General features: G+C 40.4%; 1 protein-coding gene across 1 annotated transcript; it reads right to left on the reverse strand.

Moving 5' to 3' along the window:
- Window positions 1-494: 494 nt before the first annotated feature.
- Window positions 495-18152, reverse strand: itm2ca (integral membrane protein 2Ca). The gene is made up of 6 exons (XM_088912521.1): window positions 17336-18152; window positions 6514-6651; window positions 5299-5487; window positions 4439-4549; window positions 3461-3611; window positions 495-2319 (listed from the first exon to the last, which is right to left on the reverse strand). Exons 1-6 carry the CDS (start codon window positions 17429-17431, stop codon window positions 2228-2230), a joined length of 777 nt encoding a protein of 258 aa, XP_088768647.1. The 5' UTR covers window positions 17432-18152; the 3' UTR covers window positions 495-2227.
- Between the last annotated feature and the right edge of the window lie 637 nt (window positions 18153-18789).

Raw genomic sequence — 18789 nt, forward strand, 5'->3', positions numbered from 1 at the left:
CAGTAATTGGATTGTACCATCTCTACAAATAAAAAGATTGGCAGAAGAAATGCCCAGCTTTCAGACCCAAAGAAGCAATTACTAAAAATGAATTTTGTATCTATAGAATGCATAATTTCTGCTCCATTTTGTAAAGCGATTCCTTGCAACTGCATTTGTATTTGTTTACAAGGTTAGTCTGCTGTCCTGTCACCAAAAACAACACATTTCATACACGTCCTGGTAATGCAGATAATTTATTTCAATCATATCTGAAGAATGATGAAACAACAGCCTTCCTGAACCAAGATGAAGTATAATGATTTAGAAAACTGGTTAAGCTACAAATTAGACTCCAAAATCTCTTCAAACTCAAAGGACTTCAGCAAAGTCTCTTCGTCTCTCTTGTGCCACGTATGACGGGGAGATCATCCAAACTCCTCATAGAAAATGTCCCAACCTAGAACTGAACCAAGAGCTGTCACTTCATTAGTAAAACACACAGTCCAAGCCAGTAGTATTTACTTCTTTATTAATAGATAGGGATTACTAGCAGACAAAAGTAACAGACGGGTTGAAGGTTTCATATACAGACATTTAATACTAAATTCCCTTACAATAGCAATTACTTTAGTTCATCACTGAACTAAGGCTTTTATTCCCATAGTATTATAAAATGTTCGTACAGTGCAGGATCTGGGGAAACAAACATGCAAACTGAAGAAAACCAAAGACAAAAACAAGTCTTCATGACCAAAAAAAACAGGGATAAAGTGAACATACTCAAAAAAATGTACAGGGGAACATTCCCAATATCAGAACCTCAACAAGGAGTGAAACTGGCACTAGTTCTCTAAACTGATGGCTACAGATTTGTAAATGAAAACATGAAACCATTAATGTGGATATAATGCCTGGTTTCTTGCACTAATTAGGTACATGTGGGACTCCATGAACCAGGGTCTTTTAGGCACGTTCAGTACCTTATTTGCTGTTGAATGCTCACCTGGTAAAATCAGAAATTTGTTTTACTTTGCTAATGCCCAGCGGATCAAACAGGGCCTGACTAAGTTACTGTCTTAAGAGGAGGGAGGGAGAAAAGCGGTGCATTTTGAAAAGTATCAGCACGATAAAATAGGACACCAAAATCCCGCAATAAGAAATTGGGGGGAAAAAAGTTGGTTGACTATTCAGAAGCGGTTACAAGGATACATAGAAAGAGAGGAAAAAACCCAAAAAGGAATTAAGGGACGGCAATTATTTACTGTTCAATGGATGCCTTTAGTTTATTGAGCACCACTCTTAACCAAAATAAGTGAATACCAAAGTTATTTTTGTGGTAATAAAGATACCAAACATTTGCCTTCGGGACATTTTCTTAGTCAAAAAAAAGGATGTTACAACACCTAAAATCCACACTTTATGCACCACTATTGGCTGCCCTCCTCCTTTGACAAAACCAAATCCCATCAATTCTTTAAAATGTAGCCATGGGTTCAGCCAAATGAAAACGTAACCAATTTTTGTCCCTTATATGTCAGTATAATTTCTTGATATATAATATATATATGGTGATGTAGAACTCCGGATCTAAATATCTAGAAAATCATGCTTGTTTCCCACCATAAGAAAAGAATTCTGATGGATTTAATGGGACTAAGACAACTGTAAAACAGGTCAATCGAGTTGGAAGAGAAGAAGGACATAGTGTTTTTTTCTTATAAAAATGTGAACAACCAAAAGAAAAAATCTAAAAAATAAATTGTGCTCACACAAAAATTAACATTTAACAAAATGTGCTGCAAAATATGCATTGCGAATCTGCACACAGAATAGTCTTATTACTGTCTAAAAAGTGCACTAAGTTTCCTATGAAGGAATTAAAGCAAAGACAAGAAAAAAACAAACAAATGGAACCTTTTTTGGTTCAAATCTGACAGTGTTTAACCCTGGTAGTACAATGCTGGAATCTAACTCCTTGTTAAATTTTACAGCATACTTGTTCAACATACTAAATGTTGCTTCGAAAAATAAAAAAACACTCAAAAATGCCATGTGTGTCTTGTAACAAACTACAAAAAATAGTGAGACAGAAACAAATTATAAAATAAGACAAACTAAATCAGAGTAGACAGAACTCCCCAAAAACAAGGTACAATACAACGCTTAAAGTGCAGTTAACAAAACACACAAGAGATGGCTACAGTATCAGAGTTTTTTTCACATTGGCAAAAGAACCAACAAAGTGTTAGGCCTTATCGCAGATCACAGTTTCTACCACAAAAGTGTTTTCAAAGTGACGAATGCTGTGGCATTTTTGTACTTCACGCTTATCAATACCTGCAGAAGAGAAAAGGCAGAAAATTAAAAGTAAGCCAACTGCAAGATACTTTTTTAAACCACGCAGTAAAATAGTCCTCCTCACCACTAACATTTACTAAATATAGATATCTTAAAGCTAAGTCTTTTCAATCCAAATACCCATGGTTTAGGAGCAACTACATTTACCAGACCACAAAATTCAAAAGTGAGAAATACGGTATCTCTGGAGTTTCTTTCATTTTACCCATGAAAAGCCATTTTAACCACAGAAGCTAAAAATGTGACACCATATTCTGCTGCAGTACTGATGTCAGTTTTGACAATTTACCCAACACTATCGAATACTTACCCTAACTATAACATTAAAAATGATATTTTACAATTCTACTGTGATAAGTATTTGCTTCTTAACTGGAAGGAAATAAACTGAAAAGAATTGGTTTATCATTGAGATCAGCTCCAATTTTAAACAGATGAATGCACGACTGATAGGTTGTGTTACAAAGACAAAGATTACTTTTTTGTGTCTTGCACGATTTGCAATTAAATATCAAAGTATACTGTAACAACATACCAGGCTTCTTTAAAAAAATAGCATCAACTCAAGTTCTGCTGAAAATTTAGTGATGGTTATTTCCAAATTGCCTGATGGCCCACACTATGGATTGGGTGAGCAGTTCCTCATTCTCCCTGGTCATAGTCGATAGCAAAACAAAGTTTTAACAAAATTAAAACTTCTGATTTGGCAGAAATCATGAATATCCCAGTTAAGATTTAAATTTGCTGCACAGTCTGTAATCTCAAGTAAGACATTCCTCTTCTCTCCATCTGTGCAAACTTGAAAACACAAAGAAGATGTCTCATTTAGCTGGCTGTACGCTTTAACATTATCTATTGCGCCATCTGGTATGTAAGACTATCAGACTGTGAAAAAGGGTTTGTTGCACTTCTGCAGTTTAGCTCATGTGTCTGTGTCGAGACGATTTGTCATCCCATTACTCATTAGAACACTGGCATCGGTTCAGTCAGATATCACAGGCCTCTTGGTCAGCACTGCTTCAATTAAACAGAATTTACCCTGACAGGCAGTGGTAAGTGCTGGCCTGGCGGTAAGTCTGCCTCAGCAGATTCTCCAAAACAATCAATAAAGGTTTCTTACGTCTCCTGCTGCTCCTGCGTTTCAGCCGGTAAGTCTCCTTCCCATTGCACAGACGGTAAATGAAGGCCCCCAGCTGACGCATGTTATGGACCCTCCCAGTGACGACCATTTCCTCCTGGATGATGTACGTCTGTGGCAAGTACGTCCCCTTCTGGAAAGAGGCGGGTACAATCCATTCCATCACGCATGTTTGTGGGAAACAGCTCCCGAGTTACATGGGTGCCGAGCAGCTCAAATACTTTATAGGGAGGTTATGCTAGAAATGTCCTGGATTTTTTTCATGTGTTGAGCTCATATGGAGGGTTGTGGGGGAGCCGGAGCCTATCCTGGCAAGCAACATGCTCACATCCTGCTCAGGACAGCAGTCCATCGCAGAGCTCATAGGCACTGGGCAGTATATATTCACAACAACAGTTATTATCTCTTCCCAACCTAAAATAAATACCAAGCTTGGACTAGAGGGCAAGGACTGCAGACATTTTATTTGTGCACTGTCTCTGAGTAATCCATCCATCCGTTTTCTAACCACTTTATCCAACATAGGGTCGCAGGGAAGCAGGAGTCTCTTGCAGCAAGCAAGTGGCGGAAGGCAGGATACACCCTAGATGGGACACCAGTCCATCACAGAGCACACACAGACACAAACATCTGTGTTTGTGGACAATTTCCAAGAAGCCAATTAACCTGCCAGTATGTCTTTGGACAGTGTGTGGAAACTGGAGCACCTGGAGGAAACCCATGTTCATTCTCCTCATGTTCACAACACAATATACACACATACAGCACCCAAGGAACTGAACCCAGTGGCCCACTGCTGCAAGGCAGCAAAGCTATCCACCGCGCCACAGTGCCACGTTATTTCTATACATCATATATAGCTCATTTGCTTAACTGCAACGCTGTCTTAGAGCAATTTTTCTTTGAAATAAAATGTTCCTGTCACTAAACATTCATGCATTTCGAAAACTATGTTTGTACCTTGACATTTATCAGCAGCTCCCAGAGGTTCCGTGGAGGCATCACGATGGTGGTGTTGAGCTCGATGACATAGCACTTGTCCAGTGCAATGTCATGGTAGGCTGTCAGACCCTGCAGGAAGAGAGCTGTTCAGGTTGGGCAATCGTGGGCAACGCCTTGCCAACATAAAAGTCAAAGTTTCCACAGGAAAATACTGCAGATAATTTTAAAAGCAAGCTGTGATGCTACAAAAATAAACATGCAGCTGCAAATCCAAGCTGACTTGAAACGCCCGTACCACAAGGTACTGTGGAGGCACCTCTCCGCCAGAGCCAGTCGTCTTCTCCACACACTGGGAGTGCCATGCTAGAGAGCTGGCCCTAGTAGGAGGGGTGGCACACATGTTACGGACGACCCTGTAGGCTCACAGTCGCCTGGCAGACTACAGGAGCTGCCGTGAAACCAAAAGCCATGGGAATCTGCACCTGCTGAAGCCTACCAGCGGAGCTCAGCCATTTGTGTGCTGTTGTACAGAGGAGCCCGGAGACGAGGCCCAGATTCACACCAGCAGTGCTGCAACTTTACATCTTAACCGAGACTCTGACTGCACCACACTGCACTCAGATACTCGTTATGTCACTTGAAGCCCCCCACTTCCTCACTTTAAAATCCAAGTCTTCGAAAGCTGTCAAAAAAAGCAATCTTTACACCAAGAAGGAAGAGACAGAACACACCACCACCGAGCTCACTTTCCATTCCCAGTCTCTGAAATGAAAATGTCAGTTAAACAAATTGTTACACTGTAGAAGTAGAAGTAGAAGACTCTTCAGCAGCCAGCAGAGGAAAAGAAAAGCCAGAGGAGGGCTGGGCGAGAGACTCACCCTGTGAAAGTCGTGGATGATGTCAGCAGGATCGCTTCCTCCGAAGTGAGGCACGGGGACGTTGATCTGCTCGTAATTGTCATCGATGTAAATGCCCACGTTCTCTTCTAGCTCCTGACGGCCTTTGAGCGGGGCGTAAACGGAGTCCTCGTACAGCACACGGCAGTGGAACATGTTCTCCTGCGGGATCTACAGTGCCGCACAGGGAAAGAAAGCTCAGGGCCAGGGCAGGGCAGGGCAGGGCAGGGAAGGGCAGGGAAGGGCAGGGAAGGGCAGGGAAGGGCAGGGAAGGGGAGGGGAGGGGAGGGGAGGCATCCCAGTCTCACAGGCCTCCCCACCAGGGAATTCAAGCTCAAAGGGAAGCAGTCGGCAAGGCTCGGCTTTCAGATAACTTGTGCAAGACGCAGATGGATACATACCTAATTGCAATGTTCAGAATTTGTGGATTTTGTCTAATTGGCTGTATATTAAATAAAATCTCTGCAACTGGATGCAGAGAATGTGCAAAATAAACTTCCTTTGATAAATTTCAAACTGGTAAAGTAGAACTAATGATGCCCTTACAATCGGCTAATGACTCTAATCGCCTTTGACTGTGCTGTATCTTTTGCTGACTGCGAGTACCTTTCCAGACTAAGCTAGAGAGCACAGAACAGCACCTTGGCTTCACAGTTAACATACCGATCACCAATAGAAACCTGTCACTTATAACTAATATTCACAAAGCGATCGCCCGAAATATGACAACCTTTTTTATTGAACTTAACAGACATCACGTAGGTAATTTCACTGTGCTGATTAACGTGAGTCAATGCCACGGTATCTCCCAGGCGAGTAGCATGACTGCCTACTGCTGCCAACAGTGCAGATTGCGAATCCTGTCTTGAACCAGGTTGCAGTGCTGTATTGAGGGACCCTGTCGCAACCCTCTTGTGCAGCCTGCAAGTTCACAGGTCTCCGAGCCCCAGATGCCCCAGGTAAAAATGGATTACACGGACTATAATCATTTGGCTCTTACAGTGTGAAAACTTGTAAATGAGAAGAATCTCATTGAAACCACTGTAGCTGTATGCTGAAGGGTTTGTGGTGCGTTAAAAAAAGCATAAATAACATGCCAAAAATACCCCCTACGCAACCATTGCAAAGTCTATATTTCTTAACCCCTCAAAAATGAAACAGAAAGGCACAAACAGGCTGGAAAGAGGCCATGCTTACCTGCGCAATGAAGTAGTACCTGTAGACATAGATGGACGCCAGCACAAGACCAGACATAAAGAGCACCAGCCCAAAGGTCAGGCAGCAGAGGCCGTTCAGAGAGGACTTTTTGGGGCGGATGGGAAGAATCAACTCTTCCTGAAAAATCATGAAAACCAAACGGATTATCATATTTGGGAACAGACATGTTAAATGCAGAAGCTTGTCTTTTTTGTCAAACTCCAATACGGAATTCTTTAACCGTGTTCAAAAACGGGTTCAAATTGCCGTGCTATTTTTGATGTTTAATTAGTGAAAGATCAAAAAGAAAAACAGGCTGGACATGACTGTACCTTTACATAAGTTCTTAAAGTTGTTGCAAAAGTCTTGCTGTGGTGAAAGGGAACAAATTCCAATATACCAAAACCAAATAACCACTAATTCAAAAAATTAGTTCCCATTTTCTGAATGGGCTAGTAAATTGAATAATATACTGTAAACCTTTTCTCACACTTTCAAGTGGAAGTTTTATATATAGCACGAAAAGGTCTTTTAACTGTTCTCTGTGGAACTTCAAAGAGTTGAAAGTACTTCATCACTCCAGCAAACTACATGATTTAAGCTTTATTACAAAACCAAAAAGCACTGCCTTTCAGTTTCAGGCCCTTGACAAGGTTAAAAAATGAAGTGCCTAGCCCCTCGGCCTCCAGCAACACAAGCACATCTTATCGTGACTCGTGGCCAACGAGCTGCATTACATCATAGCTTGCTTAATATATTAATCAACATTTATCTACACCTGTAGGTGTGTGTTCACACTTAGAAACACCACACTCATGATTACCGAGCCTACTGCAGTTGTATCAAACAGCTTCCTATTTTTATAAAGATGGATATTTCATACCCATGCAGCATGTAACGCCCACACAGTCACGCATTAATACCAAATCCTGCTCCATGGCAAGGTGACCATCTGGGATTCTGTTCCTACTTTCTAAGCTCTCGTTGCAGGGAAAAAACAATCATATATAAAAAAATTTGGATTTCTAGAAAGTAATCAGTTAGACCCAGTGCTTTAAGTGGGGAAAAAAAAACTGTAGATATTCATTTCGCCAATCTTCCAAAATTTTAATGGTGGTAAATAATGTTTGTAACGCAAACAGACCTGTTTATCAGTTGAACTACTGGTAAAAAACAGAGATGCCTTGTCTTTCGGGACAAGCTGGAAGGATAGAAATGGCCCTGTCGAGTTACCTTTAAAAAAAGGAAAAATTGATCCTCATGTTCAAGAAGAGCTAAAAACAAATTTCCAGAAAATCAAAATGACTGGATGGAAACAATCTTGAGAATTCTTACTGTTCTTTATCTCAACACAAGGCATTAAAGTACAGGATTAATTTGCAACCCTGTACGACTGTATTCAGTATCATCATGGATTATAATCAAATGTGTTTTGAATTGAACATGATCAGACCATGAACAGAAGTTATTAGGGAATTTAGGTCTGTGAACTGTGTACTACAACTGCTAGTACTTCCATATCTGACAGGACCAGCCAGATGCAAAAGCACTGGTTAGGCCTAGGTATCACTTTTCTCTGCGGGAAACTTCAGTATTAGAAAAGGGATTTAATACTGTCACCTGCTGGTGAATAAATGGCCCTGCAATGGCTGTATTAGCTGCTATTTTCTGAAGTCATGACAAAAATGGCAAAAATCCCATGTAAAGACAGCTCACTGCTAATGCTAATTGGGAATGTCTATACAATGACAAATTAATTTGGTATCAACAGAAGTTTCTAAGAAAACAAAACGTTTAAGCACATGGGGTTCCAGATTGGCTCAACAAAGGTGCTTGCTCGGAGTGGAGAACGAGAAGGATCATGGGTTCGAGCCTGGGTTATGTCAAGCGGTACTCGGAACAAGGCAATATTAGTCAGCCAGGGTCTTGGCACTCACTAACCCCTGAGGTGCTCGCAGGCTTGTGGTGCTGTTAATAATAATTCATTAAACTTATATAGTGCTTCTTGGACACTCCACTCAAAGCACCTTACAGGTAACTGGGACTCCTCACAACCACCGCCAATGTGTAGCCTCAACATGGATGATGCAATGGCAGCCAAAGTACACCACACATTTGCTGTTAGGACACAGGATGGCAAAGTAATGAAGCCAGTTCATAGATAAGGATAATTAAGAGGCCATGATTGCTAAGGGCCAGGGGGACACCAGAGTAACACTTCTCTGTCACTCTGTTGCTTCACTAATCAGTGCTGAACCTCCAGTGAGCTGCTGTGCTGCCTGTGATGTATTAAAAGACAAGTCGCTCAAAGATGGGACGGCCTAACACTCCCTCAGCCTCCCGGGGTTCACATCGTGACAAAACACGACTCGCTGTTCCAATTCACTGGCCTATAAAAAAATAACCCACAATCCTACATCTTTCGAGCTGACAGAAATAGATTTCATCTTTGGCCATTCCACCCCTTTTGAAGGGTGTGAAAGGTAAGTCTAAGGTACTGCAAGTCACTCTAGCAATCGTTTGGCAGCTCTGTGTGATGACGTGGATACACGACAGGAAAATTTCAACTGGGAAGAATAAATAAGGCATCCTCCTTCAGACCACCAACATAAATCATCGTCAGTAATATTATGTAAATTATTGGCAGGCTGAAAAAAGCGTGAAACTATTTTTATGCTGCCAAATCAGAAGTCTGCTACATTTTTTTTCATCCTTGGGGAAAAAAACAAGCTTTTTTCTATTACTAATCTGTCTGGAAGGCACACAGGAACAGAACTGACATCACAGAACTGCTGATGTTTTTTTTTTTTAAGTTGACACTAAACCTCAAGTGATCCTCCAGCAAAACACGATAAAGTTGCTTCCTGTGTTAAATGCATCATCCATTTAGCTGTAAAAGTTTTATTGGAAAGTTAACTTAAAATTACTTCCCCATTTACGGGTGAAATCGCTCAATCTTCATTTTTGATCATTTCAACCATCAAGTCCATATGACTGGGGGGTCAGTTCCATCTGTAAGTATTTTTTACCTGATCACTTCTCTCCGATAAGAAAAAAAAACATTACATTCACTATTTGTAATGAAGTCTTGATGACAGCAGATAGATACGACAAAGACAGGCATACTACAGAACATATTTGGGAGACTAGAAATGCCACCATACCCAATCACCCTCTGCAATGCTCCACTAAATTAACCATCACAGTACATTTCTTTGAATGTCAGGCCATTCCATATTAAAAAGCACCTGACATCCCTCTGTAGAAAATGTAATTAAGTTAGTAACATCATTCCAGGAAGAAGAAATGAAAAGTGAACAGCCTTTATTTCTGTTCCCTATTCTACATCCACTATATAAATGAATGAAAATATTTTGAGTGCACAAGCTATCAAATTTAATTATGCTCAGTATTATAACAGAATATAGCATGTACGTCTCCTACATTCTAACCACTATCCTATAATTTTCTTGCAAAGAGTACTATAGTAAAGTAATGTTCAATTCAATTCCAGAGATACAGCTGAGCTCACAAAGTTCCAAATTGAAGAGAATCCATACACAAACGCAGTCTGCTCCATAAACAGACAGGCTCTGGAAACACATTCCGGGCTACGCTGTCACGAGCAAAGAAAGCAAGGATAGACCTATATCCTGATATCAGCTGGTTTTAAACCTGGATGTTTGTGAGCTCAAATGTGCAGATTCAGTGTCAGTGTGCTAAAAAACAAATTAAAACACTTGCCTGCAAGCCTAAATGTTATAGTGGAATAATTGTGGCAGAAACAGACTACCTGGCAAAAAGATTACCACTGCCGTCAATGCACTCAATATATATCCAAGCTCTAACGGTTTTGTGGAGGCAAAATAAGTGCTTTGGGAAAAACATCAAGCAAATAGCAATCGTCACTAAAATCTCAAGTGGCATAACTTGAATACAGTAATAAAGAAGGAAACACATGTAGCTCTGCCCTTGCCAGGATATGATCACACTTGCTCACGGGCTCAGAGAGGACACAGTGCCACACTAGACAGCAGGGAACACAGTCTAGATTTAAACAGGGGCGACATGCTGGAACTTGGTGACATCGGGATGAGCACGCAGAAAGGGCAGCCAGCGATGCCCTAGACATGATCAAGGTAGTGCTGTCATCAATCCTTGCATGTGGAGCTCTCCAGCTACAAGACACTCCTGCCTAGACCATGACACAGGCGACCTCCCCGTACTGTTCCACACTCTGCGGCATCCAGCAGGGTTGTGTACACAAAACCTTGAATCATCCCTGTAGAGGACTTGGCTCCACTGCTAGCGAATCCACATGAGATGACTTAGTCATGCCTCCAACATACTGAGGAACCAAAGGCACTGTTATCTTGACATGCGGGGTATATTGATTCCTTTCTTTGTTTATCTTCCTAGATCTTAACTAGGCTCAATGTACCACAGCTCAGTGATAATACCTCATCACCTGCTCCAATCAGCTCTTGCTAATGAAGTGGTTTAGTGCTTATGCAACAGTCCCAAGTCTCTTAACATTTTTATTCAAAATGACATCAAGTATCCAAAATGTGTATACTTTATTTCTTTAAAAAAACATGCTCAAGCACAGTGATACATTTCTTTTAATGCTCAATATATCTATGGGAAAAAAACAGACTCTAAACCATTAAAGAATTGGCTCTACTGAGCTCACTAATTCAATACAGCTTGCAGAGGCAGTGCAGGGTACAGTCTGTTCAAAATCTTCCCTCAGCTTCATATTACAGCTTGCAATACAGCTTCAGTAGGCAAATAGCTTAGGAGCACTGTCAGAAAGGCTCTTTCAGATGACGCTCAAGTCTTGCGTTTGATTTTGGCAAAATTGTTCATAATGGAATGGTTATGTAACATCTATTTTTTCATCCGTATTCTCTATAGAGGAATTAAGGTGAATTACATACTGTATTTTCTTTTCAAAATGCTCAGTGTGATGTAGTTTTCAACTGTGTTTCGATTAGAATTTGAGCCACACTATTGGGCTTTGCTCATATCATTTTAAATTAATACTGAAAAGCCTCATCATTCTTTGGAAGACTGTGTACATCTGCACCTTTTCTAAAATGTCATTCTACAATTACCTTTTCTTTTTTTGTACATTGTAAAAAAATCAAAGTATCCATTTTGGATGTATAATCCTTCAAAGAGCCTGTTGTATTACAGCTAGTGGGAGCTGTGTATACAGAGGCTTTCTCTAATCTATCTATAATTAAAGGTGGGAGTATTTACTTGATCCCACCCTTCAGCCTTGAGAATCATGCACATTGTAAATGCTCATTAACACTTCAGGGTATTTGCAATTAATATTGATCTTAAAACACCATGTGTGTAAAACAAAAGAATGGAGTGAGGGCATTTTTAAAGATAATAAATTTCATGTCATTAGTGTTTTCAGCATTTTACAACACATCTCCTTTTTAAGGGCAATTAGCAGTCATTATGTCTGGGCTGGATCCCAACATGAAAAAACTCATCCACTGCTTTCTCAGTGCGGGATGCTCCATGATCTTCATAATAATTTTAAATTATTATAAACAACATCCCCAGTGTGTTGGAAAGAATATTGTTGCATCTTACTAGGCAATAATACATTTACAATGCAAGTTAAACAGGCACTGGGAACAGTGATCTGCATGAGAAATAAATCACTCGGGATCTGGTGTCGTTTTGTAACTAGCAAATATTATATTCCTAATGGTGAAATGAAATTGTACTAAGTTAAAAAGGATGTCACGTGATAGACAAATAAACAGAAAAGGCCCTACAACGATTATTAACACGACACCGAGTCGGGCAAAGCAAAGAAGCAATGTTAAATGTGAGAGGTTAGACCTCCGGTATACACGGCTATATAATGTCCCTCGTCTGATTGTGCACAGTTTTTTTACATGTGATTTTATTTGAACAGGTCTTTAGGAGACTGAGAGTCTTTATTATCCCCAAGAGGCAAATTGTTTCACAGCAGCAGGCAAAAAATAAAGAAAAACAAACAATACACATATACAGTACATGCACAAAAAAAATCCAGTGTTGTGGCCACAAGAACGAATGAGAACTTGAACCCGTCTGTTTTTAAATGTGGAAATCTCAATCCGGTTTCTGGGGGGAGTCACTGTAATTCATGAAACAAATGGCGTGAACGGTCCTCTAGGAATTTGATCTGCTGGACCTGGGACAGGGCTGAAAGATCAGCACCAATGACTTCCTGGCACAGTCCGACAACACGGCCCAGTGTGTTCTTACGGCTCAGACTCAGATCCAGGATGACTTGTCATTCAGCATGAAATCTTTTCCATGGCCAACAGGCTAGGTAGCAAAGGTCACAATTAAATATGGTATCTCGACGTTGAAATATCTGGTTAAACATTACTCGAATATTACATATAGCAGAGATTTTTATTCTAAATCCAATTAAAGTCCTTCACAGTCACTGGCAAATAATATTCATTGTAAACCCCTTTCTTTTCTCGGCTGCCATTACCATGACAACAGTCTGCACTGCTTTTGATGTGTTTAGTAACATTAGGCTTGAACACATGGTACTTGACTATAATCAGAAATTAATACTATATAAAGACAGACAGTCAAACGCCCAATTACTCGGCTGTCAGTTCTAAAAAAAAGATACTGCACACAAAAAATGAGAACAACATATTCCAGCTCTGAAACAAGCAAACGAGGAAGAACCCAGAAGCTTTGAGGCAGCGGTTTTCATGGTAACTTTCGCTTAAGCTCAAGGACTCGAGCTCTGACAACAGCATGGATCCCCAGCCAATAGGAGACAGGGTTACAACATATGAGCAAGCTAATGTACTGTATCAAGGTAGAACATCATTTCCATGATTGAAAATAGAAACTCGGGTTCACGGTGCATGCTGGGATTGCAGGATTCTGCTATGTACTCCGCAGTGGCATTTGCCTCTGTCTGACCAAATATACATTAGCGCTTATTAAATCATTTCAGATTTCTAAAAGACTGTATTAAACCATTTAAGAGAACTATATTCAACAACATTATTTTAAAAGTCTTTTGGTAGAAAGACTGACAAAGTAATGCAGGACAAATACCCACAGAAAGGATCACATTCTCAATGGGTACGTGCTTAAAGAACAGTTAAGAATAAGCCATGAAGGCATCTGTTACTTATAAATGGACCGTTTTAGTGATGTACTGTGTAGATTATTGAAAGGCAAAGCTGGGCCAGGGATACGTGATTACCAAATGAAGCCTTTATTTTCAATTTCACTGTATACAGTGCTTCCTTTTAACAAGAACAAACCTTTTTCTTTGCCAACTGGCCTATTATGAGAAGCAGCTACAGCAAGTCCCACATCGTATAACCCAGTGTTTAATTTGAATGGTGTCATGTCCTGCTGGCCTTTGAGCCAAGCAGTACCACGACAGGACCGATCAGAACGACTTTCTTAAGAGGCCCTTCCAAGAGGCGCAAATGTCTGGTGCTTGCCCGAGCCCAGTTGGAGCTCTAGGGGTTGCAGGTTCGAGCCAGAATGTAACTTGATCCCTGAAGTGGAGGTACATATTCTTCCCAGCGTCACCTAGAGATGAACAAGGTCATTCACATAGGGCTGTTGTGGCTTCAGAGACACAGCGACCCCTACTGGTATATGGAACTGTCAACAAGAGATGTGCTTCACCTCCATTCGATGATGAACTGCTGGCCCAGTGCTCTGCAGCCCGTGATGTGTGACAAGATCACCGTCTTGAAGGTGGAGTTTACTAACACTCTCTCATTTCCAGTGCGCAACTGTGCAGTCTGTAGCCGCATCCAGCGACACGACAAACAGTTCCTTATTCCAAAAGAGGGGGGGGGGGTTAACAATTACAATCACCAATGTTTTTTTTAAAATAAATGAGTTGTATGACCTGGTGGAACCCAAGTGGGATACATTTAAATTCACACATCACAGAGGATTTTTCAGATCATGAACCCTAGTGAATCCTAGGGAGAAAAAAAAAGTACTGCATTAAAATGCTGTAATTCAAAATTGAGAAGGCCTCGTGTAAACAGGCTGTAGTAAACAGTCTACTCTCAATAAAAATGAACTTAAACAAGAGCAGGAAAATTTAAAACAGACTGATGGAGTGGGAGTGAGAAAACACTTGCAGCTTATTTCTATTTCTCAAACCATTGAGCCATGCTGCCTTAGGCCGGGTGGCAAATGTGGTGCACTAAGGAATAATCAGAATGTGCATAATTATTATTGTACTATTGTGTGGATAACTGAGTTTTTAGGATAAGAAATACAAGGAGCATCTTCCCTTGCAAATGAAAAAGAAACCCAGAATAAGAGGCACTGGTCTTAAAGCACAGTTGGTGATTCCAAAATTAGTGGGCATAAAAAATGCTTTGGGAAAAAAAAAATACTTTAATGCCAGTTTTCCCAATATTAGGTTAAAAGACATTCCCCTTTTTCTCACCCAGGTGGTCCCATGTATCTTTGAAGGCTGACATTTACAGCGGTGAAAATCTGTACAGTAAAAAGATCTAGAAAATAAATCACTCCGCTAGAGCACTGGTTCTCAATTCTGGGTCTAGAGTGCTTTCAGCTTTTAATTAAACTGAAAGTGGTCTGTAAATAATATGAACCCTGTGCTAATTAGAGAAATTCATGACTGCCATGAACCCATTCAACTTAAGCAGAAGGAAAAGCACTTACTCGCTGTGGGTGATGGCCAGTACACGGTCATTTCCACCTGTGTTCATCAACTGATCACTTATTAAGAACTATCTAGTCAAAAATAGAGCAGTTAAAAAGCTGTGGGGGGCTGCATTGAGGTCTGTGCTAAGGCAGTTGGAAATATTGTGCTTTTAGGGTATTTTTTTTAACCAAGTGCAAAAAATTGAGTGCAAAAAAAAAAGTCTAAACGTGTAAGCTGATCAGTTACAGATACCAATCAGCACAAGTGATTAAGGGCCCATAATAACAACCAGCACACACAGTGGTACTACAGAACCAGGATGAGGAATCACTGAGCTACAACATGGCCAAATATTCACAGCCATCCATCTGTCATCAGAAAGCGGTTTATTCCAGGAAAGGCAGGAAAACACCCTGAATGGGTGATACACGCGCAAAGGGACACTTTAACTTTGCCAGTATGTATCTGGAATGTGGAAAGAAACCTGAACACACAGGGAAAATCTACACACACATGGGAGGGAAAATGCCAAACACACACAGACAAAAGGTCCCCCACTCTGCAATCGAACCCAGGACCGGAAGAACGCCAAGGCAGCAGCGTTCAACACACCACAGCAGCACGATGCCTTAGTCACCATCATTTTGCAAAATGCCACAGTTATGAAACCTCAACCGAGTATAAGATTTTATATAAAGCATCAAGACGTCTATTTGCAGTGCTTCCTGTGTGGGTGTAGTTCGGCTGTCTTCAGGTCTCCTGCAGAGAATGACAAGTCTGACTCGTTTCTTCATGAAGGAACTGTTTACTCAGTGTGATTAAAATTGTTACAGACACAAGCTGACATAATGAGGTCTTTGTGAGCTACTTTAATGCTTTACTCACTGCAGTGAGGCTGCTACACTGCAACATTTACACATAGTAGTCACTGTAGTTTTCTTTTACTTCTGCTATACATCCATTTAGGTCACTATGATTGGATATAGTAATACACATAATGTATGCTACAATTTTCAAAAGCTAAGGAAATACTCGAGCAGATTTGTCAATGTACAGGATAGAGTATGTCAAGTCTTATTAGTAGGCCTTCAGCTTCGCTTCAGATTAAACTGAAAAATGATTAACAAACGACAACCTGAAAGCAAATGTGCCCTCTGCCTTATCTCCCAATAAATCTATTATCCTATAATGAGATGACAGCTGCCCATAAGCCTTGAATCAGATATAAAAGATCAGTAGGTGCTTCTTTAAAAGTAACCAGTCTCTTATCGTTCCTCTAGAACCCTTAACACTTACACAAGATCATTTACAGTAAAGATCACGGGAAATTCAACACCCTCAAGAACAAAAACAATGTAATGAGGGGAAATAAATGACGTATCCAGACGTATTTTTGCCCTTTTAGTTTCAAGCTCAGTGTATATTAACTGTTCTCACAGATATCTCGTCACATTAAAAAGGCAAAATGTATGCCGTCAGTAAGACGGGCATTATCACTATTTAAACCAGCAACATTTGTTGACTGCACCTAATTCCATGAAACGAGCAATGTTCTAAATCCGAGACTGCAAATCAAGAGTAAAAACTGCATTTACCATCTGCCATTTTGTCTGCTCTTCCTTGCTGTTGCTATTTATTTTTTTCGGTTTGATAATAGTCATCTCTATTACTTTCCATTTTAAAGACTTTAGTGAGAATAGAGGTTGAGGCAAGCCTACTCTTTGCAGCCAGGTATATTAATATTTGACAGGGCTAATTTACTTAGTTGTTACAACTGTTTTTTTTCCTAGTTTTTAAATGCATTGCCTGTACTAAAGAACATTTTTTGTTTTGTTCTCGCTGTTTGTAAAAGAGCATCAGTCATCACAAAACGTGCGTTCAACCTCATTTTCAAAAGTAAGACTTTAGACCATCCTTCATTTTACATTGTGTGTTCGAGCCAAATAACATTTTTAAAATCAGAGATGAGTGTACTGTTCTAATCCCACCGTGTTTTCCTTTCATAACTCCATTTAATTAAGACGATAAAAACAGATTTTTATTAAACATAAACGCTCTGCAGTACACCAAACGATTGAAAAAAAAATGAAAGAAAACCCCCCCCCCTCACAATAATTAACTTACATGCGGATGAGGTATGAGAATCTCCGTTTTCTCTCCATCTTTCTCATCTTTCTCGGTTTTCTGGCCAACGGATGGCTGAAAACTGATCTTCACCATGTCTAGCGCCTTCGGTGACCGACCGTTTCGATCAAATGGTTTCTTCGACTGCTGGAGATAAAGACTGAGGGATAATTTAATCTTTCTATCTCTCTCCTCACCTCTCCTCTCTCACCCTCTACTTACTAATTCTTGTCTCTGTGGATTCGCTTTTGCTTTGAGCTCCCGGAAGTTTCGGGGTTTTTTTAAAAAAAAATCCTCTTAAAGAGACAGGGTGTTCAGGAAATGGACCCGAGACTGCGTAGGCGGAGCTGTAGAGCTCTTCCCTGGAAATACTCCATAGATGGAGAGACGGGGAAGAAGCCGGGTTTGTGGAAATCTTGCAGCCTTTGTACTTCGCTTTCATTTAATCACACAGGGTTCGTAAATATCAATACGAATAATGCGAACCGCAGTCAGGAATTTCTCTTTCCTAATGATAAATGTTCCCCATAATGCTATATACGTTCTTTGAAAAAAAGGCAACAATAAGCGTTACCAATAAAAAAGATTAAGGGAAAAAATCCTTTAGGTACGTACACATATGGGGGAGGGATGCCAACCTTAAAAATGGCTTTTGTTCTGATTTACCGACAGTATACCCGTTTTTACATGCAACAATTGCAATTATATAACTCTTGCTGTTTTCCGCGGCGGGTGTCTGGCAACGTTTTTTTTTCTCCCAGGTGGGTCCCACTATGACGATACATTTCTTCATTTTCACTCCGTTTTTTGCTTGCTTTTATGTAACCAGCGGGCCAGTTCCTTAAAGTACCGGCCTTTGCTTCAGATATTACGGACAGTCTTAAAACGGGACGGTTTTTTTTGCCAAAAGTCCGTAAACAGGCGATGGCGAGTGTGATAGTGGACAGCAGACTGCCGGCACACCGAGAACTTGGAATCACAATCCAGTTTTGACATAGACTAACCCAGATGACCCACCCACCTCTTTTCATGTGAGCTCAGTGGTTTTAGTTCGGGGATACGCTGGAAGTTGCCTTTTAAATATTGGGTATTATATGTACATCTCCACACTTACAGTAGGAAAATAAACTTTAAAAGGATCACAGCAAGTCACTGGAACAAAAAAAGCTTTGTGGTTCCCAGGATCAGGGTTGGGAACCCCTGAACTGTTTTTCTCCCCTCTCACAATTTTATACACTTAAGACTTTACCTAGTTACTGTGGCAATGTCCATAACTCTTTTGTTTTAAAGACACATGTTCAGTAAACCACTTTTTATACCTGTATTAAACAGAAAAAATGAAATATCACACAGAATGGATAGTTCTGCTGCAATACTCGACTTTTCATAGATATGAATTGTCTGATTGTTTTCACTCAATAAAGCCCTAGTACAGTGTTTTTCAGGCAGGTAGA

This window comes from Atractosteus spatula, chromosome 4, assembly GCF_055471065.1.
Source record: "Atractosteus spatula isolate fAtrSpa1 chromosome 4, fAtrSpa1.hap1, whole genome shotgun sequence".
Lineage (NCBI taxonomy): Eukaryota > Metazoa > Chordata > Actinopteri > Semionotiformes > Lepisosteidae > Atractosteus > Atractosteus spatula.